We start from the raw sequence: 25,346 nt of genomic DNA, 5'->3' as shown, positions 1-25,346 counted from the left end.
AAATAACATTGTCCTGCCCTGAAGAATGTTTACCCCACTACGAGAAGTATCCTGCCTTATGCAAACACTGACAATGTTGGTGTCGCCCAGACCTCTCTAATTCTGCACATTCTTATCTCTGAATGTTAAGCACTGAAATACTTGTGGAGAAGTTTACAAGCTTAGTATGTGACACATTCTTCTTTTTTTAATTGGTTATTTTATTTATTTACATTTCATATGTTATCCCCCTTCCCAGTTTCCCCTCCACAACCCCCCCGTATCCCCCCCAACTCCCCTTGCTTCTAAGAGGATGCTCCCCACCCACTCCCACTTCACCACCCTAGCATCCCCCTATGCTGGGGCATTGAGCCCCCATAGGACCAAGGGTGTCCCATCCCATTGATGCCAGATAAGGCAGTCCTCTGCTACATGTTTAGCTGGAACCATGAGCCCTTCCTTGTGTACTCTTTGGTTGGTGGTTTAGTCGCTGGGAGCTCTGGGGGGTTTCATTGGTTGATACTGTTGTTCTTCCTATGGGGTTGCAACTCCTTCAGTCCCTAACTCCTCCATTGGAGTCTATGAGCTCAGTCTGATGGTTGGCTGTGAGCATATGTATCTGAATTGATCAGGCTCTAGCAGAGCCTTGACAGCTATAGCAGGCTCCTGTCAACAAGTGCTTCTTGACAACAGAAATACTGTCTGAGTTTGGTGTCTGCAAATGAGATGAATCCCTTCACTTAAGGCCACCATCTTTCATAGAAACTCATTTCACATCTTTTCACCTGCAAGCATGGACAAGGGAAACTGCCTTTAATCTAGCAGAGGTAAGAATACAGACACAGACCTAATAGAATAAAGGGTATGGGTTTTCTAATGAGATGAATCTCAGACTGTAGCTGTTTCTGGAAATGGAAGAAAGTGTCTGCCGTTCTCTACAGAGCACCTGGATGTGACCATCAGGACAGGTTTCAGGGTATTTTAGGAGTTTGGTAGGGAGTTGACACAAATGTTTTGTTTCAGGTGTGAAATTGCTGACGAAGTGATTGATGCTGTTGGGTAGTTTTATCCTATGCTGGTCAGGTGCATTTCATATAGGACACTGCACTTTCAAAAGATTATTAATGTTTTATAACTCACGAACAAGGGATCAAGGGCTCTCCCCTTTATGAATTGTGAAAAGCAGCTCAGGGATGACTGTCATAGTGAACAGAGACTGTAATAATGTACAGAGGAATCGAGGAAAGAATACTCTCTGCAATGCAACACTCTAATTGAGAGTTTCCAAAAATAAGGAATATAAAAAGAAAAGATGAAAGCAGTCTGCAAACACATCAAAGCCTAGACTTGCACGTTGTTGATCACAGCTACTGCACAGTAGACCTTTTCACTTTCCAGTTTATTTTAACTCCTACCAGTTACAGAGCCACAAATTTATCCTTTTTTGAAAAACAGCACAGAACTTTGAGACTGAAGGCCACCTCCAATCTGGAGTTCATCAGTTCAGACAAAACCAAGACACAGTACTTAAAAAAGCTTTTGATATGCAGTGATGATAAAAGCAAAGTAAGTATGTAAATATTCTTCAGTCAGATGGACTCTAATGTCACACAGCATGCTATATTTAATTATTAGTGCTTTATTATTGTATCTTGGACATAACTACATAAATTGTTTCCAATGACTAATATTTTATGAATTAGTTATCTTTATTTTGCTTAGCATTAAAATTACCATTCCTTTAGAATGGCATGACAACGTAATACTTTTTGTGATTACAAAGTACTTCAAAATGAAGGGAAAATACACAGTTGAGTCTGATTTTCAAAGGAGAAAAATATTCCAGACTAAATGTAGCTTAGAAACGTTAGGTAACCAGTGTCATAATCTCTAATGTAACTACAGTTTAAATTACGAATGAAAGTGTTTCAAAAGCTTTTTGAAGTACTGAGAGATATTTAGGCCAAAAATTTTGTTATGATACAGGCAACTTTTTCCACACACATATCCTACAGTTCATTAACTCTTTTTCTTACTTATGCATAGAACCCTTCTTAATCCAATCAACATTTTTTTATTTCACTCACTACAAGTTTGACATCTATTATTCACATTTAAGTCAGCTTTCTTGCTTTTGTTATATAAATGGCATAGTTGCTTTTATTTATTTTGATATTAAAATAATCTTAAGCTGTGCTCTAGGTGTAACTCTTAGGATTTGAGTTACAAGTTCATTGCAAATAGCCAGCTCTGTCTTGTCATGGTTGGTTCCCTTGTGTTTGTGACTTTTGACTGTGGCCTCATCTTCTATGCAAAGTCAAGCACAGGCTCTGACTAAGGGTTCAGCATCCAGGGGACCCAGTTTCCTCAAGACACAAAACTTTCTGTATCTTGCTATCTTCACACTCAGTTCCCTCTGTGCTTCTTGACGTGCCTGGTGCTATTGGCTTCTGAACCACTCTCCTGTGGTAGTCTTCTGTTCCCATCTGATCAGTGTAGTTGTGAATAAACAATAGCCATACTTGAAAGCATTAACTGAGACTATTATTTCAAAACATTAATAAAGGAGCATTAATTATGTCAAAAACACACACACACACAAAAACAAAAAACCGACACAGTGAGGAGGGGGGACAGCACCCTGCTGAAAGGACAGATTCTGCTTCCTTGGAAAGCAGTGAGTAGAGTCAACTATTCTTCAGAGTAAGAAAATACATTCTTTGTGGGTGTATAATGGTAAGTTCTGCCTCTCTAAGTTGAACTTTACCACTGTTGTAAGAGATGCACACCAGTACTGATGTGCAACAACAACGACATGAAACACAACAGCAACCATTCAAACTAATATTTTGTTTATCATTCATCTCTGTATGTATGTATGTATTTATCATCTATCTATCTATCTATCTATCTATCTATCTATCTATCTATCTATCTATCATCTATCTATCTATCTATCATCTATCTAATATGGACAGGGTCTCATTCTGTAGTTGAAGTTAGCCTGCAGTTGAAGTTAGCCTGGAACTTATTATATAGCCTAGACTGACCTCTAATTTGTAGAAACTCTCCTGCCTCTGTCCCCTAAAGGCTGAGATTACATATTTAACCCATCATGCCCAGTTCACAATCTGCTATTCCAAATCCAGATTCTTGCTTTGAGGGACTGTCTGTGCTTTCCTTTGTTTTCTTTGGTCCTCATGGTCAGCCACCAAGCACTATTGTCCATCAAACCCTCTCCTTAGCACCTGAAGCTGAATCTGCTTCACCAGCCAGTGAGTATTTTTAAACACATATCCATGGATTCTTCACTATCCCTGACCTTGCAGCCTTTGTTCAGTATCTATGAATACAACAGAAAAGGTTTCCTGTACACATGGCTCAAAATCTGATCAGTGAGTGGTTTGTGAACAAATGTGTTCTCAGAGCATTGGCTGCTCAGTCCTCAGGCAGCTGTGTTTTCTTTATTACAAACGTTCTTCACTCTTTTAATTGTTTTCCCCTGATCTTGGTCTTTACATTTACTTTTGTTTACTTCATTCACAGTCCAAGAGCTAAGTTTCCAGGTAGTAGTGACTGCTATTTAGGAACAATAAGCACTTCCAGGAAAATAGAACATAGACTACTTCTACATTTATGCAATGAAAAGTTCTCTGACAATTTACATTTTTACTATTTAATTTTTTTTAAAAGGAACATGTGATTACACTGAATAAAGTTTGGCCCTTAGTATTTTCTTATAGGCACCTAGATTTCACAGCTATATCCTGTAAATAAACACCAGATTTCTCTACAGGTTGAATGAAGATTCACTAGTCTTTATTGTGAGGCAATGGACCATGCCAGGAAACCTGGTAAGACTGAGCAGAGTTGAAAGCCCTGGAACCCAGAAGGGGATGGTAGAAGCTTCAGCTGCTTCCCCCAGGCCCTTGTCATGTGACCACAGCACGCCATGGAGAAGGTCTTGATGATCACTCCCATAGGTGCAGTGCTCCCAAGCCCTTCCACATGCAAATGAGGCATCCCTGACATCTCATACCAAGCCAAACTAAAGCATCTGCTGTCAGACCCCAACCCACCCCCAAAATGTATATAAGATCCTATCCAGAAAAAATAAAGATGTGTAAGAATTACTCTATCACCTGAGAGCATCTGTCGTTTAAGAACTGGAATACTTCCCGGGGAAGAGAATGCTCTCCTGAAGCTTTTGAGACTAGAAGCTCCTTGCTTGATAGCTGAGGCCCCTGCCAGCTTAGCTCTGCACAGCACAGCTGCTTGGAGCAATGGTGGTGGCAACTGCAGCAGCAGAGACACCAGAGCAGCTGCTGCAGTTGCATTCTCCCCTCCCTGCTCATGCCCTCACTCTCCCCTTCTCTTGAATGCTCCCACCATGCCAGAGATATCAGCAGATAGCATCCAGTACACAGACCAGCACTTTATCATACAGGCTGTTATATAATCTATCACCATTGTACTGTGAAACTAGGATTCTCTTCTTCAAGATGTTATTAGCCATTGTGAATTATCTTGGTAGAGTTTTAGCTTCTGACAACACATTCGCCTGGGTGAACAATTTAAGCAACCATATTTCTCTTTACAGATTTCATTATTTTTGTCTTATGTGTTTTAGCATTTTGCCTGCATGTATGCATGTGCATCATGTGTGTGCAGTGCCTGTGGGGGCCAAAAGTGGCATTGAATCCTATGGGACTAGTGTAAGGGACAGATTGAGCTACCATGTGTGGGCTGCGAACTGAACCCTATTTTTGTGACAAGTGAGAGACCCTAGTTCAAGCTAATAAGGCAGAGGACACCAGGGATTCTCCTCTATCATCTACTAGATGTACAGAGGCACAGTAAATCTCTCCCTCGCTCTCTCTCTCTCTCTCTCTCTCTGTCTCTATCTGTCTCTGTCTGTCTGTCTGTCTCTCCTCTCTCTCTCTCACACACACAGACACACACACAAGTAAATAAATAAATAAATAAATTCTACTAAATATGTAATGAATGAACTAATAATTTTTTAGTTTTGTATGTTTCCTGATTCATGTTCTTTCCTAGGATTCCTCTGATTCCTCTTTGAACAGAGTGTACAATTAGAAAAAAAGCATTTGAAATTTGAAATGTATATAAAGAAAATATCTAAAAAAAAAAAAACAAAAAAACAAAAAAGGAAAAAAAAGAAAAATGTAACTTTCTGCACTTTTTCTGAGTTTATAACCAACAAGTGCTTTTACCCACTGAGCCATTTCTCTAGTCATTGACCAACCATATTAAGAGGCACCAACTACCAGGACCCCACAGGTTGGGATAGATGATGCAGATGGGATAGCTGCATACATGCGCTGGCCTGACATTACTGATGCTGTACCTCATGATACTTCTTCACTGTCTTCCCTGAGCTGCATGTGCAGGACTTCCAGTTGACAGTTCCGCAACCACAGTTGCCACCACAGCGCTGCACGAGGAGGCATCGTGGGAAGAAGACTGCATTGGTCAGCTTCAGCTCCTCCCTGAGGTTCACAGAGTGATTCCTGGGAGTGCAACTGTAACGCTTGACATCATCATTGAGCCTGTCCAGGTCCACTGTAGGCAAGCACACACAGGCAGTACATGAGCAGACATGACAATAGGCAAAGATTCTGATCTGAGACAAGTCTCAAGTGGGAGTTCAATTTGTCCCTGGGATCTTACTATGGAACACTATGGTTGGAAGGGTCCAATTTTTATTTTGATCCAATTCTTACTTTGACCTTCAAAATAACAACAAATCATTAGCTGAAATTTGAATCTTGGTTCAAGCCCTACAACTTGTGCATGTGTAATGTTTTTGACACAGGTTTCACATAGTCTAGGCTTGAGTAAACTTGCTATAAACTGGAAATAATGTTGAACTCCTGATTCTCACCCCCTCCAATCCAGAGTACTGTGATTATAAGCCTGTGTCACCCAACCTTGCCCTGGCACCTTAAAATTGATGCAAAAAAAAAAAAAAAAAAAAACAACCCAAAAAAACAAAAAACAATCAAACAAAAAACCACCAAACAAGCAAATAAGTAAAAAATGGCTGAAAAATAAACAATTGGCAACTGTAAATGATTGCTTTTTTCTATTTCTTTATTAGATATTTTCTTTATTTACATTTCATATGCTTTCCCAAAAATCCCCTATACCCTCCCCCTGCCCTGCTCCCCTACCAACACACTCCCACTTCTTGGCCCTGGAATTCCCCTGTACTGGGGCATATAAAGTATGCTAGACCATGGGGTGTCTCTTCTCAGTGATGGCCGACTAGGCCATCTTCTGCTACATATGTAGCTAGAGACACAAGCTCAGGGGGGTACTGATAAGTTCATATTGTTGTTCCACCTATAGGGTTGGAGACACCTTCAGCTTCTGGGTACTTTCTCTAGCTCTTATATTGAGGGCCATGTGTTCCATCCTATAGATGACTGTGAGCATCCACTTCTGTATTTGCCAGGCACTGGTAAAGCCTCACAGGATACAGCTATATCAGGGTCCTTTCAGCAAAACCTTGCTGGCATATGCAATAGTGTCTGTTTTGTGGCTGATTATGGGATGGACTCACAGGTGAGGCAGTCTCTGAATGTCCATCCTTTCATCTAAGCTCTAAACATTGTCTCTGCAACTCCTCCCATGGATACATTTATTCCATATTCTAGGGAGGAAAGAAGTATCCACATGTTGGTCTTCCTTCTTCATTTTCTTGTGTTTTGGAAGTTGTATCTTGGGCATTCTAGATTTCTGGGATAATTTCCACTTATCAGTGAGTGTACATCAAGTGACTTCTTTTGTGACTAGGTTATCACTCAGGATGATATCCGCCAGATACATCCATTTGCCCAAGAATTACATAAATTCATTGTTTTTAATAGCTGAGTAGTACCCCATTGTGTAAATGTACCACATTTTCTGTATCCATTCCTCTGTTTAGGGACATCTAGGTTCTTTCCAGCTTCTGGCTATTATAAACTATCCTATGAACATAGTGGAGCATGTGTCTTATTACCAGTTGGAGCATCTTCTGGGTATATGCCCAGGAGAGGTATTGCTGGATCTAGCAGAATACTATGTACAGTTTTCTGAGGAATGACCAGACTGATTTCCAGAGTTGTTGTACCAGCTTGCAATCCCACCAGCAATTGAGGAGTGTTTCTCTGTCTCCACATCCTAGCCAGTCTGCTGTCACCTGAATTTTTGATCCTAGCCATTCTGACTGATGTTAGGTGGAATCTCAGGGTTGTTTTGATTTGCATTTCCCTGATGATTAAGGATGTTGAACATTTTTTCAAGTTCTTCTCAGCCCGTAGGTATTCCTCAGTTTAGAATTCTTTGTTCAGCTCTATACCCCATTTTTAATGGGGTTATTTGAATTTCTGGAGTTCAGCTTCTTGAGTTCTTTGTATATATTGGATATTAGTTCCCTATGAGATTTAGGATTGGTAAAAGTTCTTTCATAATCTGATGGTGGCCTTATTGTCTTATTGACAGTATCTTTTGCCCTACAGAAGCTTTGCAATTTTATGAGGTCCCCTTTGTTGATTCTTGGTCTTACAGCACAGGCCATTGGTGTTATGTCTAGGAATTTTTCCCCTGTGCCCATGTCTTAGAGGCTTTTCCCCACTTTCTCCTTTATAAATGTCAGTGTCTCTGGTTTTATGTGGAGGTCTTTGATCCTCTTAGACTTGAGCTTTGTACAAGGAGATAAGAATGGATCAATTTGCATTCTTCTACATGATAACTGCCAGTTGTGCCAGCACCATTTGTTGAAAATGCTGTCTTTTTTCCACTGGATGGTTTTAGCTCCCTTGTCAAAGATCAAGTGAGCATAGGTGTATGGGTTCATTTCTGGGTCTTCAATTCTATTCCATTGATCTACATGTCTGTTGCTGTACCAGTACCATGCAGTTTGTTTGTTCGTTTGTTTGTTTGTTTTTAATCACAATTCCTCTGTAATACAGCTTGAGGTCAGGCATGGTGATTCCCCCAGAAGTTCTTTTATTGTTGAGAATAGTTTTTGTTATCCTAGGTTTTTTTGTTATTCCAGAAGAATTTGCAAATTGCCTTTCTAACTCAGTGAAGAATTGAGTTGTAAGTTTGATGGGGATTGCATTGAATCTGTAGATTGCTTTCTGCAGGATAGCCATTTTTCCTATATTAATCCTGCCAATCCATGAGCATGGGGGATCTTTCCATCTTCTGAGATCTTCAATTTCTTTCTTCAGAGACTTGAAGTTCTTATCATACAGATCTTTCCCTTCCTTAGTTAGAGTCACACCAAGTTATTGTATACTTTTTGTGATGACTGTGAAAGGTGCTGTTTCCCTAATTTCTTTCTCATCCTATTTATCCTTTGTTTAGAGAAAGGCCACTTTTTTTTTTTTTTTTTTTTTTAGTTAATTTTATATCCAGCTACTGCACTGAAGGTGTTTATCAGGTTTAAGAGTTCTCTGGTGGAAATTTTAGGGTCATTTATATATACTATAATATCATCTGCAAACCATGATATTTTGACTTCTTCCTTTCTAATTTGTATCCCCTTGGTCTCCTTTTGTTGTCTAATTGCTCTGGCTAGGATTTCTAGTACTAAATTGAATAGGTAGGGAGAAAGAGGGCAGCCTTGTTTAGTCCCTGATTTTGGTGGGTTTTCTTCCAGCTTCTCTCCATTTACTTTGATGTTGGCTATTGGTTTGCTATATATTGCTTTTATCATGTTTAGGTATGGGCCTTAAATTTCTAATATTTCCATAACTTTTATCATGAAGGTGTGTTAGATTTTATCAAATGCTTTCTCAGCATCTAACGACATGATCATGTGATTTTTTTTCTTTGAGTTTGTTTATATAGTGGAATACATTGATGGATTTCCGTATATTAAACCATCCCTGCATCCCTGGGATGAAGCCTACTTGGTCATTATGGATAGTCTTTTTGATGTGTACTTGGATTCAGTTTGTGAGGATTTTATTGAGTATTTTTGCATCAATATTCATAAGGGAAATTGGTCTGAAGTTCTCCTTGTTTGTTGGATCTTTGTGTGGTTTAGGTATCAGAGTAATTGTGGCTTCATAGAATGAATTGGGTAGAGTACCTTCTGTTTCTATTTTGTGGAAGAGTTTGAGAAGAGTTGGAATTAGGTCTTCTTTGAAAGTCTGATAGAACTCTCCACTAAACCCATCTGGTCCTGGGCTTTTTTTTGGTTGGGAGACTTTTAATGACTGCTCCTATTTCTTTAGGGGAAATAGGACTGTTTAGATCATTAATCTGATCCTGATTTAACTTTGGTACCTGTTATCTGTCTAGGAAATTGTCCATTTCATCCAGGTTTTCCAGTTTTGTTGAGTATAGCCTTTTGTAGTTGGATCTCATGATGTCTCCTTTTTCATTTCTGATTTTGTTAATTAGGATACTGTCCCTATGCCCTCTAGTTTGTTTGGCTAAGAGTTTTTCTATCTTGTTGATTTTCTCAAAGAACAAGCTCCTGTTTTGGTTGAGTCTTTGAATAGTTCTTTTTGTTTCCACTTGGTTGATTTCAGTAAATAAGATTCTTAAGTTTGCCTTTTGCCATCTGATAATCTCTGGAGTTAGTTGTTATAGTTGTCTCTGGTTGGTTTTTGTTCCTCCTGTGATTCTGTTAGCCTCTGTCAGCAGGCCTGGGAGTCTAGATCTTCCTGAGTCTCAGTGGTCAGAGTACTCTCTGCAGGCAAACTCTCCTCTTGCAGGGAAGGTGCACAGATATCTGGCATTTAGACCTGCCTCCTGGCTGAAGATGAAGGCCTGAAACAGGGCCTGTCTCAGAACATGTGTTGCCTCTGCAGTATGCATGCTCACCGGCACAGATTGGTCTCTGAGGGACATGGGACACATGATGGCTTTCTCACCTGCTCTGGTGGTCAGAGCCCTCCTGGGCAGACACCTCTCCTTTGGTGGGGAAGGTGCCCAGATGTCTGGAGCCCAAAACGGGGTCTGTCCCAGAAGCTGTGTCACTTTTCCCTGTACCAGAAGTTGTATCCCTTCTGCAGTCTGCTTGCTCACCCTTTGCAGTCCATGTGCTGACCTGTTCAGACTGGTCTCTGAGGGATCAGGGACCCAAGATGGCTCCATCACCTGCTCTGAAAGAGCCCTCCGGGGTGGATACCTCTCCTCTGGTGGGGAAGGTGTGGGAATGTCTGGAGCCTGAAAAGAGGTCTGTCCTAGAAGCTGTGTTGCTTCTGCCTTGGCCAGAAGCTGTGTTGCTTCTGCAGTCTGCATTCTCACCTGTGTAGACTAGTCTCTGAGGGATCGGGACCCAAGATGGCTCCCTTACCGTCTCAGGCTTAACCCTCCCGAGCGGACACCTCTCCTCTGGCAGGGAAGGTGCCTGGCTGTCTGGGGCCCGAAAAGAGGTTTATCCCAGAAGCTGTGTTGCTTCTGCCTGTCCCAGAAACTGTGATGCTTCTGCAGTCTGCTTACTCACCCTTCAAGTCTGTTAGCTGACCTGCACAGCTCAGCATCCTTTAAGAATGCCTGATATATTCCTTTTCTGAACCTTCTTAGGGGTTTCCTTTCAGAAGCAACTTTTCCATGCTCTTATTACAAATTCCCTTTTTGCAGGAATCCAGAAGTGTTAGATTGAATAGGAAAGTGCTTAATGCATCCAGACTTGGGGTCACAGATTGAAATGTCTCTTGTGTCACATATTCTGGAAGTTACATTTATCTGTGATAACAGGGAATTCCCTTGTGCATTCTTCATTTGCTCCTGTTTAAGATGACAACTTCCTTCCCAATAAAAATTAACTTATACCTCCTGCCTTAGTAGCTCTGGTATTCACTTTACCTTGTGAGAGAAGTATCATGTTGCTGCCAGAATACAAGCATTGCCTTGAGAAAATTAAAATGCATGTCCTTTCTTAATACACTAGAAAAGAGAAATAAAGTATGAAAGTCCAAGTCTAAACTTTAGTACTTTTCCATGCAGATCTGTGCACATACGAGAGGGTATCTGGTTTGTCCAGTGATTGTTCTTTAGAGCATTGGACCACTATACTGTGTGTTTGCTAATCATTGACTGTAGTCCCAACAAAGCCATGTGAAAATATTATGCCCTATGTAACAGCAGAGTAACATGAAAATAAAACTACAGTTTATAAAATTAAAAAAAAAAAAAAAAGGAATTCCTGATTCAGGTCCAGTGATGTTGGTTTTCTTCTTTCCGCCTGTGTGTTTCTCCATTTCTGTTAGGAAAGAGGTGAGGGCAGGTTGACATTTTCTCTTCACATTCATTATTCTTATTTTTTTTAAAAAGGTGGGAAGCAAAAGAATGTAATAGAGGTTGCCTAGCATAAAACTGCAGTAAGGAAAGCTCAGTGCTGATATGCCCTGTCTCTCCCTTCTCAGGCATCATGACCCACCCAGCCCCCACTCTGTTCACTGCATCTGTTTATTCTTCTGTTGGACAAATGCATTGTCATTGTCACTGGCAGCAGATTTGGCCCTCTACCTCTGCCTGCTCTCCCATCCCAGTAATGCATGAGCCAACATGAGTATTTATCTCAAGGTGACACTTGTAATTGCTGACTGCTGCACTTCTTAATCCATTTATGCAATCCTTCCTGCTTTGCTTGCAGTTGTTGGCAGGGCTTTAGCAGCAATAAAAATGGTTCCTTTCCCAAGACAGAGTTCATTCAATTTAAAGCTGGATTGATTATATCTAAACTTATGACATGTCTTTACAAAGGAAGGAAAAACAGCAATAAATTATGCACAGTGATTATTTAGCATTTATTGATTCCCCACAGTGTTCTGGGCTCAGCATATAACAGGAATAAACCACTGCCCTTGAGATTCAAAGCACAGCTGCTTATATGAAAAGGCACTCAGGGCAGACCATCAATCCAGGTGCCATTTAACGCCCATTCAAGTGTCACCTGGCCATATGGCCATTCTCTCTTACTCTTGGAGAAGTTGTCTGACTATATGGAGTTAACAGATGCTTGGCCCATATCTGTGACTTCTTTTATTTTTCTTTCTCTTAGAAACGTTCTGCTGTGATCCTTGATTTTGATCTATCCTGCAGGAATTCTTCCTTCCTGCTTCTCAAACACTTTTGAGTTCAGACTGAGACATTTCCAGAGCTAGAATGCAGGTGAGGGTGGCACTGCCTGCCTGACACCTGTGAAGCTTCTCCTGAGGAGTGGCAAGATTTTCTTCTAGCTGTGGTCATGCAAGAAGTGACTTGGCTATACATCAGTAAGAAAATTTAAAGGCATAGTTTGAGAATACTCTTTAAATTATAAGTTATTCAATAACTATATAAATAAGTGATTATAATTGTCTTAGTTTCTTTTCCACTGCTTCAATAACTACAGTACCTCAACAGAAGCACCTTAGGAAAAAAGACTGTGTTTTGGCACACTGGAGTTACAGTCTACCACTGTGCAGAAGTCATGGCTGTAGAAGCTTGAGGGGGCAGCTGCTCACATTGCATCCACAGACATAATAAGCAACAAATGCTAATGCTCACATCATAGTTTTTATTTTATGCAGTACAGCATTCCCGTTCAAGGAATAGTCCCATTCACATTTAAGATGGATCTTACTTTATCAATTAACATTCCCAAGTGTGCCTGGAAATCTGTCTTCTGGCAACACTAACCATCAAAATGACTTAAATTTGAAAGTTTAGTATAATAGTCTTAATTCATATTAATCCCCACTCAGTATGATCCTTAATAATCATTACATAGAGAAATGTTCAAAAGAGAGAAATAGAAGAGAAATACTGGCATTTTATTTCCTTATGTTAACTATTGACTTTTAAAAGGGGGGGGGCATAAAAGTTGAGGAAATCAAGTAAATTAAAATAAAGACTATTAGCCAGCACTCATCACATAACAAGTTCAGTCTATTCAACCTTTTAAATATTTAAATGTTTTACAGGAGGAAGGAGAGGCTCTAAGCTATTAAACAACTTTCCCCAGAAAGGAGACAGTCATAAGATAAAGCCACATCCTCACTGCAACAAGACACTACTGCCACCTAAGATTCAATGCACACATATGCACCTTGCTCTCCACACCTGCGGCACATGCACACATACAACTTTGGTTGCCCTACAGTACCATTCTCACTAGTGCTTTGGTTGGCTTTGGGATTAAAATAAAAAAATAAAACCTGTTCCTCCATGTTGTTTATTTGTAAATACTTCAGTGTCAGAAATCATTAGATAACATTACTCTCCTACTGTTTACCCTTATATAACTCAAATTATGTTTAAGCAATGTCTGGAACTTAGAATGTTTAGAACCAGGAAGCAACTGCGGCTGTCAATTTATTCGCTGAAATAAAGAACAAAGCAATCTGGATCTCTTCCGGTTGGGGCCACCCCACCCCCACACCCGCCATCTTCCTTCTGAGCCCATCGGAGGCCTCTAAGGGCTCCAGAGTGCTCTCCATGCCACAGGACCTCGGGATCACTGGTGAGTGGAACGCAACATCAGCTCCAATGAATTGTGGAGGGTCTTGTGCTGGCAGGAACAGGAAAAAGGAACCCTGCCTGACCAGAGACTGGGATCAATTCAGGTTGGGGCCAGCCCTGCCATCTTCTGCATGAACCCGGCCGAGAGCATCTAGGGCACCAGAGGACTCTCCACGCCTCAGGACCCCTAGCACACCCAGGACCTCATGATCACCTGAGAGCACATGGGCGTTAGAAGCAACAGAGCTTCTTGGTCAGGGTCCCTTCTGGCCTTCATCCTCAGCTAGGAGGCAGAGCTGAGACCCAGACCCCTGGGCACATTCCTTGCCAGAGAAGAGTTGGCCTACAGGGAGAGTTCTGACCCCAGTACTCAGGAGGTGGATCAGAGCTCTAGACTACTGGACACCTGGTCTGAAAGAGGAGAGCTTGCCTGCAGAGAGTGCTCTGACCACTGGAACTCAGGAGAGAGTTGGACTCCCAGGAGTGCTGACAGAGGCTAACAGAATCACAGGAGAATCAAGCTCCAACCAGAGACAGCTTGAACATTAACACCAGAGATTTCCAGATGGTGAAAGGCAAACGTAAGAATCTTACTAACAGAAACCAAGAACACTGGGCATCATCAGAACCCAGTACACCAACCAAAATTAGTCCTGGATACCACAACACACCCGAAAAGCAAGGCGCAGATTTAAAATCATATCTCATGATGGTGGTAGAAGATTTTAAGAAGGGCATTAATAACTTAAAGAAATATAGGAGAACACCGCTAAACAGGTAGAAGCCTTTAAAGAGGAAGAACAAAAATCCCTCAAGGAATTACAGGAGAACACTGCTAAACAGGTAGAAGTCCTTAAAGAACTACAGGCAAGCACTGATAAACAGGTAGAAGAAACCCAAAAACCCCTTAAAGAATTACATGAAAACACAACCAAACAGGCAATGGAATTGAAGAAAACCATCCAAGATCTAAAAATGGAAGTAGAAACAATGAAGAAAACCCAAAGGGAGACAACTCTGGAGATAGAAACCCTAGGAAAGAAATCAGGAACCATAAATATGAGCATCAGCAACAGAATACAAGAGACGGAAGAGAGAAACTCAGGTACAGAAGATTCCATAGGGATCATGGACAGAACAATAAAAAAAATGCAAAATGCATAAAGATCCTAACTCAAAACATCCAGGAAATCAAGGACACAAGGAGAAGACAAAACCTACAGATATTAGGAGTAGATGAGAACAAAGATTTTCAACTTAAAGGGCCAGCAAACTCTTTCAACAAAATTATAAAAGAAAACTTCCTAAATCTAAAGAAAGAGATGCCCATGAACATACAAGAAGCCTATAGAACTCCAAATAGACTGGACCAGAAAAGAAATTCCTACCGACACATAATAATCCGAACAACAAATGCACTAAATACAGAATATTAAAAGCAGTAAGGGAAAAAGGCAGGCCTATCAGAATTACACCACTATGCCTGACATTAAACTGTACTACAGAGCAATTGTGATAAAAACTGTGTGGTACTGGTACAGGAACAGACAGATAGATCAGTGGAATAGAATTGAAGACCCAGAAATGAACCCACACACCTATGGTCACTTGATCTTTGACAAGGGAGCTAAAACCATCCAGTGGAAAAAAGACAGCATTTTCAACAAATGGTGCTGGCAAAACTGGCAGTCATCATGTAGAAGAATGCAAATTGATCCATTCTTATCTCCTTGTACAAAGCTCAAGTCTAAGAGGATCAAAGACCTCCACATAAAACCAGAGACACTGAAATTTATAGAGGAGATGGTGGGGAAAAGCCTCTGAGACATGGGCACAGGGGAAATATTCTTAAACAGAAAAGCAAAGGCTTGTGCTGTAAGATCAAAAGTTGACAAATGGGACCTCATAAAATTGCAAAACTTCTATAAGGCCAAAGACACTGTCAATAAAATAAAAAGGGTGCCAACAAATTGGGAAAAGTTTTTTACTAATCATAAATCTGATAGGGGACTAACATCCAATATATACAAAGAGCTCAAGAAGCTGGACTCCAGAAATTTAAATAACCACATTAAAAAATGGGGTACAGAGCAAAACAAAGAATTCTCAACTGAGGAATACCCAAGGGCTGAGAAGCACCTGAAAAATGTACATCCTTAATCATCAGGGAAATGCAAATCAAAACAACCTTTAGATTCTACCTCACACCAGTCAGAATGGCTAAGATCAAAAATTCAGGTAACAGCAGATTCTGGTGAGGATGTGGAGAAAGAGGAACTCTCCTCCATTGCTGGTGGGATTGTAAGCTTCTACAATCACTCTGGAAGTCAGTCTGGAGGTTCCTCAGAAAATTGGACATAATACTACTGGAAGATCCAGCAATACCTCTCCTGGGCATATACCCAGAAGAAGTTCCAACTGGTAATAAGAAGACATGCTCCACTATGTTCATAGTGGTCTTATTTATAATAGCCAGAAACTGGAAATAACCCTGATGTCTCTCAACAGAAGAATGGATACAGAAAATGTGGTTCATTTACACAATGGAGTACTACTCAGCAATTAAAAACAATGAATTTATGAAATTCTTGGACAAATGAATGCATCTGGAGGATATCATCCTTAGTGAGGTAACCCAATCACAAAAGAAGTCATTAGATATGTACTCACTGATAAGTGGATATTAGCCCAGAAACATAGAACACCCAAGATACAATTTGCAAAACTCAAGAAAATCAAGAAGAGGAAAGTTCAATGGGTGGATTCTTTGCTCCTCCTTTGTAAAGGGAACAAAATACCCATGAAAGGAGTTACAGAGACAAAGTTTGGGGCTAAAACGAAAGGATGGACTATCTAGAGACTACCCCACCTAGGGATCCATCCCATAATCAGATACCAAACCCAGACACTATTGCATATGCCCGAAAGATTTTGATGAAGGGACCATGGTATAGCTGTCCCATATGAGGCTGTGCCAGTGCCTGGCAAATACAGAAGTGGATGCTTCACAGTCATCTATAAGATGGAACACAGGGCCCCCATGGAGAAGCTAGAGAAAGCACCCAAGGAGCTGAAGGGGTCTGTAACCCTATAGGTGGAACAATATGAACTAACCAGTACCCCCAGAGCACGTATCTCCAGCTGAATATGTAGCAGAAGATGGCCTAGTTGGCCATCACTGGGAAGAGAGGCCCCTTGGTCTTGCAAATTTTATATGCCCCAATACAGGGGAATGCCAGGGCCAAGAAGTGGAAGTGGGTAGATAGGGGAGCAGGGCATGGGGAGGGTATAGGTAACTTTTGGGATATCATTTGAAGTTTGAACTGTATATAAAGAAAATATCTAATAAAAAATATTTGACAAATAAAGGATGCTGAACCAACGTTAGGATAGTGAATAATTACATCCCCACATGCAGAGGTATCTATTTCAGCATGCCTTCTCCATGGGAATGCAGGCAAATGACAAAATTCTGTCAGCGATCTACATAAAACACAATGTCTTGTTCCCTTTGAAGGACCTCCTCATGGTGGAGCCATGTCTTTACAGCCAAACAGAGCTCACTTCCTTTTCTCACAGGGAGAGATTTACAAGGGTGTCAGTTTATCACATTAAGTCATTGGTGTGACTGCTGTAGTGCCCAGAAACTCTCAAAAGGGGACAGAGACCACAAAGGTATTCAGTTTAGAACTAGAATGAACAGGTTTTTCTGACTGGATTCAAATAACATGAAAATCCATTCTGCACCAGGTATCAAGTTTCCAGTCAGGGAGAACTGATAACAAAATAGTTCCAGCTGAAACTAGTTCTGCAGCTCTCCAGTGAAAACCTCCCTGGGGAACTAGGAGAAGGGGCTGCTCTCCTTTATGTTTTCCATCTCCATGGCTGAATAGCAAGGATGTCCCAAGCTTAATTCAAAGGCACATTACTTTCATCTAATTTTCTTTATTTCACCCAAGTGGACATGGTATGATAGTGCCAATTTTGATTTCCTTTCCAATTTACTCTAGATTTTTTAAATGGTTCTTTGACATCCGTGAAATGTTGTCAGCTCTCCATTGACAATTTTCTAGAAATGTTAAATAGCTTCCATGATGTAAATCTTCTTCAGGACATTGAGGCCCATAGTAGAAAGCTGCCCCATAGGTTAGGAACTACTTTTCTGTTATAGGCCCAGCCTTGATGTATAGCCCAGGTGCAGGTTACCTGGGTGTGGTATTTTGTGGTAATTGTATTTGTATGCTAGAATGGAGATAAAAACATACATCTCTGTGCAATTTCTAGTAGATGAGGTCTTATGTATAGGGGAAAAGCCAGGCCTGTCTTGTTGTCCATTTTAGATTGCTAGCAACAGGGACTGTATTAGGTTTTCATGTATGACTGCATGAAATTTTTATACCACTATGTACAAATACAAGCTTATTTTCACATGGAGGAAATAGAATCTGAAAAATTAAGAAAAGACAATCCCAAAACCCAACCTTTTCTATTTCTCTTCCACTGATCTGTAAGGTTTATGGAAGCAGACTAATCATTATTTATCCTCTCCTACTGTTTGGGTCCTAGTGGAAGAAGCAAATACAGCTCCTTTAAGAAATTCTTCTAAAACGACATTATGTTTGCCAGTAGAAGCAAGGCAGAACTAAAGGAAAGACAATCTCGTCTATGTGCCAGATTTTTTTTTTTTTTTTTTTTTTTGCTAAGAATTGGTATTCAATAACTAACAGCTCCATGAATGAACCAAAGAAATTGCTCAGATTCTTTTTAGCATAATCTTTCTAAGCATTCAGAGGGGAAACAATTCAAATCTTATTATTCTCTCTTATTCTGGGAAGCTCTTCTCTCTAACCTAACCTAGAATGTTGTAGGAAAGGTTTTGGAAGAGTTGAGGTATCAGCACTGTAGTGTGGAGCTGCTCGCTGCATGTGCATGACTCATGGCATAGAGGATGGCTTCTAGAAGGGTGCCTCTAAGATGCTGACCCAATGTGGGCAAGGGGGACTCTGTAGGAAACCTGTTAGGAAAAGGTCTAAGCAGGTGATATTGGTGTTGAGTAGATTTATAGCTCTGGGGCAATGATGGAAGGTGAGAGGAGTAAATGAATAATTGTATTTTTATAACAAAGAACAAGGAGCTCTTAGCCTTTTTTCAGGGTCCGTAAATTCCCCAGGAGGAGTCTATCTACTTTACTTTACAATCTCACTGTGAATTTTCAGACCCCCTCTTCTATAAGTCATGGCCTAATTATGGAAATTTTTATAGATCAATCAAAATTGGGGGGCAAAGTTTCAGTTATTTAATAATTTTTATAAGAAATTAGGATATTGTAAACTTAAAACCATGGATTACTTTAAATTCCATAATTCCTTTTGTAGGCCGAATCTCTCAAAAGTAGAAACATTTACCATTTTTATCTATAAAAATTAACCTACTATATCACAATAAAATGTTATCAGTCAAATGCTGATTTCAAAGGTTCAAAAGCATCATGAAGTAATACGGTGATTGGGAATTTACTAAGCCCTACAACACGTAGGAAATCTGTTCTTGCACACACTTGAATTGATTTCATGATAAATCTTTACTTTAGATATTTCTGTCTCCATCTTTTAGTTGTGGAATGATTCAGATACCAAGGGGTTGAGTTACTTGCTTAAAACTAGTAAATGCTCATCCAAGATTTTCTAGGAAAAAACTGTAGGTAACAGAACATCTGAAAGGCATTGAATTCAACTTGAAGAATATTGAGACCATTATTGGGCAAGTATCTGTCACTGGGAATACTACCTAAGGGTATGTATGCAGCCCATTTATAACATAAAAATTAGGAAAAGAACTGAAGGAATGCTTAAGAATCAGGCAGAGTTTGTTTTTTTGTTGTTGTTGGTTTTTGTTTGTTTGTTGTTTGTTTTGTTGTTTTTGTTTTTATCTCTTTCTTTCCCTTAAGCCTGTAAATTTGATCTTTAAATACCAATGGATTCCCCCATAGCTTTCTAACCAGCAAAGCCAGGTTCATGACATGCCTGTCTACTTAGACAACGTCAGTGAAACTTTTTGAATTTGTTTCTCTTTCTGCAAATAATGGGGATAATGATACTTTCATGCCATGCATTTATTTATTTATCTTGAATGAATTTAGAGTGCTTGAGGTCAAGGTCCAAATCTCAGCTGTCAGTAGTTCTGACCCACATTAATGTTGCAGACAAATGAGGTCAGCTTGAATATAGAATCAGCTACTGTCAGTAGAAGCTGAGGAGAGAAGGTGACATCAGAGGGATGATGTCCAGGTGTGTTCAGTTTGATTTATGTGACCTATGTTGTTCTTTCAAGTAAAGTCACCCAATGAGTCGGGATTTCCCACAGTGGCAATTTCTGAAACCATATATGCTCTTATACAGAAACATGTCTCTTAAATCTTGGTGGGCCAGAGAGCAAAAGATTCTTTCTATGTCTGAGAGGTTAAGAAAGAAATAAACTTTGAGGGAGGAAATACTCAGTGATCGAAACAGTTCTAGAAAGATCATGGGTAGGCAGTACCCTAATAAGTTTGGTACTTGGCAATTTTTATGTATAATTTCAGAGAGTGCAGTAAATACATGGCATGTTTGCAGACTCCATGAGGCTTTCCCGATACTGCATGATCTCAGAGTCTTACAGGGAAGAGAATGGAGCTCAGAGAAAAATTGGCTCTACGCCAAGATCTTCAAGCAATTAAAATAAACACCAAGTGCCATTTGTGGACCATGACCAGGTGCTGGATTTCCTGTGACTGCCTCATCTGTACATGGTTTTGCAAAGTGTAGAAAAGAGCATAGTCATTTTACAAAACGTGCAGTTCCTCCAAAGGTATATTTTCTCTAAAGCTACTGTTTTAGGATTTGAGTCTAAATTGTAGGCCAGGTTTGCTGGGCTCCAAAGTCCTTTTATTTTCAATCCAGAGCATTCTTTCTTTTTCTCTGTTTTGGAATTGAATGTTGTGGGTTGGTTCTAATGCTATTTGTGTTAATTTGGCTGCTTAAATTACACAGGAACGGGTATGTGCACCTGTACAATGCTAAGGGTCCCCATCCCCAGTTGGCTTTGATTTGTGAAGTAAAGGTGCAGGAGGCTAATGACTGGGCAGAGAGACAGAGGCGGGGCCTGCAGATTTCCCAGGCAAGAGAAGCAGGAGGAGGAGGATTAGAATCTCTATGACAGGGGAACAGAAAGATCCAGCCTGAGAGATGCAGGGGAGAAAGCATACAACATGTAAGAATCAGGATAGAGGGATCCCAGTGGCTTCTCCCCTGATTGGGTCTGGAGTAGCAGAAATGGAACATTCATATTGAAAATAAGGCTGCATGTCTGTGTTTTTCTTTCAGGAATCCAAAACATTTGGGTGGGTGTAGGGGAGGCACTCTTGCCTGCCGGGGAGTTTAGAGCAGATTAACTCACTACTGCTAAAATTGAGGGTAAACACTTTTAACACTGAAATTTTTAATCTGGTGTTTACTATGGTTCAAGAAAAAGAATGAAGATGATCATGTTTTAGTGACTTGTTAGAAAAGAGGTCTACTGTGGCAATGGTGTTTGCAATGCTTCTGAGTGTCTAACTTTTAGAAAGGATTTCAGCACCTATCTTCTCCGGCCTACCTGACCAGTGCTTACTGGTCAAGGGCTTTATAAAAATACTTTCACCCAGGGATTAAATAAGCATCTAAAGAAAGCTGTAAGCACTTGGATTTTCAAATATTTACTACCTCAGTACCTTTGGAAACTTCTTGATATTACTTATTTACTATATACATTCTCCAGTTTCTTGTACTTATCACTTACATTAGTATACAAATTAGAATGAAAAGTTTTAGGTATTAGAGCAAAATATCATAAGTAAAATGAACAGAATTGATATTAGCTCCTCCGACACTGGTTAGGAATGATCCCAGAGTTACAACAGCTAACTGTCTAGGGTCTGTGGAAGTCATATACTTTACATTGTATTGCTTTTCATAACTGAATACCAAGACAACTGCTTCACTTAATTTTTTTAAATTTTTATTAGATATTTTCTTCATTTACATTTCAAATGCTATCCCGAAAGTCCCCTATACCCTTGCTCCCACCCCACTCTGCTCCCTTACCCACCCACTCCCACTTCTTGGCCCTGGCATTCCCTGTACTGGGGCATATAAAGTTTGCAAGACCAAGGGGGCTCTCTTCCCAATGATGACCGACTAGGCCATCTTCTGCTACACGTGCAGCTAGAGAAACAAGCTCTGGAGGTACTGGTTAGTTCATATTGTTGTTCCACCTATAGGGTTGCAGACCCCTTCAGCTCCTTGGGTACTTTCTCAGGCTCCTCCATTGGGGGCCCTGTGTTCCATCCAATAGATGACTGTGCTTCACTTAATCTTAAAATTCTGACAGGGAGCAATACAAGCCAATCTTAGTACATGTTGCCAAGGCTTGGAAATTCTTTGGAGAGGAACATACTTTATTAATAATTCATAACTTTTAATTTGGAATATACCAACACATTTGCCTATATTTTATACCTTCTCAATCCTCCCTCTCTCCATTTCTCCCCCCATGCGCGCGCGCGTGTGCGTGTGCGTGTGCGTGTGTGTGTGTGTGTGTGTGTGTGTTGCTAGAGATTGAACCCATGTCCATGCAGAGTTGAGGCAAATGTGCTTACCACTGAGCTGTGATCACATAACCACAGCCCTGATTTTAAAATTTCATCACAGCACTTACACTGGGAACAGGCTTTCTTCTTTGCCACTGTGTGTTGGGTGTTACTATGACAACGTGTGTCATTCTGAAAAAAAATAAACAAGTTGTCCTTCAAGAAACAAGGAGCTAGGTCTCATTTTTGTTGTTAATCTCCACAAATCTCCTCTTACTTAGCGTCCAGTTTAGCATAACCTAGGGCTGATTACTTCTTAATGTAGAAATGTCTCATTTTATTTTATGAGCCTAAAGAAATACACACTGCACCTAAGTTCATAGGTTTTTCATTTAAGTGAATCATAGTTTAGTTTTACTTAAGCCACAGTGGTCATGCATTGACCTCAGTGACATTTGGCAGCTGCTAGCAAGAACATCCATATAATTTCCCTTATTTTACTTTACTCATAGCTACTAGAAAAAGTAAATGAAACTTGAATTAGAGAAGATTTTTTTTTCTTTAACTTTTGTGTATCTGTAACCAAAGTACAAGATTGATATTATTGATTACAATTTGGGTTTTTGGAGCTGTAGTTGCCTACAGATTTCAATTCTACATGCCACCCCTGTTATATTACTCCTGAGAAACCGAAAGTTACGTCTACTAACTTATATTCTCTACTGTCCACAAGCAGTACAGCCAGAGTTTGAGCTTATCTACCTGGGAGGTGGAGAATAGGCTGTCTCTATGGAACTATAGACATAGTTATCTGTCCCAAATCTCCTCTCACTCATTTCAAGCTCTTTTGTGGACAAGAACAGCTCAGTTTCATCTACTCTCCCTCCCACCAGAGAAAGCAGAAGTAAATAATAACATTGGATTTCTCAGTATAAACTGTTTTTGTTCCAAGTGGAACAAACTGTGGCTCACAACTGTGATCCCAAAACTGAAGGGGCTGAGAAGATTGTAAGTGTTAGTCTGGCATGGGCTACAGAGACTGTAATCTCACACATAGACATAAACATAAACATAAACAGAATACACACACACACACATACACACACATACATACACACACACACACCAGGGTGTGTTCTTATAAAACAAAAACAAATTCCCTGATCCTGGAATAAAAACTGTGAGACTAATTATTCATTAATAGATGTGTAGATCATAAGCACTGGCTCATTCTCTAGCTAACTCATAACTTATTTAACCCATTTGAAGTATTCTATTTCTTTTACATGGTTAGTTACCTCTCCTTCAGTACTGGCCCATTTTTTCTTTTGAGTCTTCCTCATAATCTCACCCCAGCATTTCTATGGACTCTCTCCCAGTATCTCTCTTTATTGTACCTTGAGATCAGTTATCTGCTGGTTTATTTTGTCCTGCTGCCCCACCATCATCACCCCAGGTCCCAGGCAAATCTCCATTTTATTCTGTCACTATTTCCCAGAATTCTCTCTCTTCCTGCCAATGTCCCACCTCCTATTTCCTGCCTCCGGTAATTGACCATTGGCATTTTTATTGACAGGTGATGCTTATAAGAGGTTCTGACTGATTACTGTGTGAGTTTTTGTTTCAGATGTTTCTTTGTTACATTTTACTATATGTTTTCTCTATGCATATTCTGATTTTCTAGACTTGTCCTCCTTAAAACCATGAAAAATACTACTTTCTGATCCCTGTGAAAACCAGAAGAAAAGCTGCTAGAAAATTACTGAGACTGATTGCACAGTCCTATATGCCAGGTTCAGAGGTGCTGAGACAGTAGGACTGTAATGTCATTGCTTTCCTGGCCTATGAAGTGACAATAAGGCTACCCAGGGGAATTCCATGACGTCCTGCCTCAAAAGGAAGAGTGTTTGCCCAGCATTGACAAGGCCCAGGCATAACCACTACTATCTTGAAACAGAAAGAAATTCTAGTTCTTTTCCTGTACAATATTATTAATATTTTATAGTACCAGTGGGAAAATATTTTGGTTTTATCCCAAAGGAAGGGGTCTCCTTTTCTGTGTTCACTCCTTATTCACTATTCCCCTCCTCAGACTCTAGAACACAGTCTCAGGTTTCTATTTTCAAGTTCTAAAGGCAGAAAATACCAGCTGGAATATCAAACCCAACTTCATTTTCTCTGTGATCCAAGCAGGTGGTTCAGTCTCAGTGGGATGACAAACAATTAACCCAGCAGGTTTATGAGGCAGTGGTAACTTGACAGGGTTAAATGAAAGGAATGAGTCTCTATGCCTTTGGGCTGTTTTATACACAAGACTAGGAAATAAAACCAGAAGCAACAGGGGAAAGAAAATGCTGCTTACTTTGTCACAAACATCAAGTAGAACACTGTCTCCTGTGCTCTGACAAGGTTAGTTTTTTCTGTAACCAAAGACATTATTTATAAACTGATACTCTGTCTATGGCGTAGATCTTTAAAGATTTTTCAAATACATTGTGCTGAAGGGGAGAAGAGAACTCAATGGCAGAACACTGGTTACGTGTGTCCATAGCCCTTAGTTTAATCCTCAGCACTTCAAAAATGAAATATCCAAACATATAAAATGAAAATTAGACATATGAGGTGAATGCGCTCTTCATGGCGGCTTTGAGGACACCCCAAAGCATCAATAAATAATGTCAGTGCTGCAGCCTCTGTCCTCGAAGAATCTGAGTCAACATGTCTGAGGTGGGGTTATTCAGCTGTATTTTATAATGCAACCCGTAAAATGATTGATTCAGTTAAAGTAGCATCCATTCACAGTTCCAGAATTGCTTATTCCCTTAAAGAAAGGTTTCCTTGTGTTTGCTGTAGTCCTAACTCAAAAATCTGGGACCAAGTGAGACACAAGATAGATTCATCATGGAAATGAACATATTTTTCAGAACCAGCAGTTGGTTAGAGCTAGGTAAACATTCTTGAACACATGCCATGTAGTTAGGGCTCTAGAGAGCTACATGAATAGCCTTCACAAACAGTGACCTACACTTTACCTATAGAAACCAAAGACACAGAAAGGTTAGCAATTTAAGATAAAAAAAAATTTACAAAACTTCATATGCTTCTTATTTACATCTGGATCTCCTGTTTTAGTGTTTCCAGGGAGGATACCCCCAGGAAGTAAGGCCTTGCAGACACTACTGGTACTGAGATACTTTTGGGCAAAGTTGGTGGTTGTCTTTGATTCCGTGTCTCACATCAGGTGTAAAATGTTTTCTGCTAGGTCTATTCTACTTCTCTTCAG

The 25,346-nt window shown here is 40.1% G+C and overlaps 1 protein-coding gene across 5 annotated transcripts in view; it reads right to left on the bottom strand.

Annotated features, from left to right (window-relative positions):
• Pdgfd (platelet-derived growth factor, D polypeptide) overlaps window positions 1–25,346 on the bottom strand; it is a 365,922-nt gene that overhangs the window by 169,017 nt on the left and 171,559 nt on the right. For 2 of the 5 annotated variants that reach the window (NM_027924.3, NM_001357397.1), the window contains exon 6: window positions 5,351–5,565. The exons of 2 other annotated variants lie outside the window; for them this stretch is intronic. In NM_027924.3, the coding sequence (NP_082200.1) occupies window positions 5,351–5,565 (215 nt within the window). Of the gene's footprint in view, window positions 1–5,350; window positions 5,566–22,215; window positions 22,256–25,346 lie in introns of those variants that run through there. One more of the 5 variants, XM_006509887.4, reaches the window with a different exon arrangement.

This window comes from Mus musculus, chromosome 9 (assembly GCF_000001635.26).
Source record: "Mus musculus strain C57BL/6J chromosome 9, GRCm38.p6 C57BL/6J".
Lineage (NCBI taxonomy): Eukaryota > Metazoa > Chordata > Mammalia > Rodentia > Muridae > Mus > Mus musculus.
This window is presented reverse-complemented; position numbering and strand designations above follow the sequence as displayed.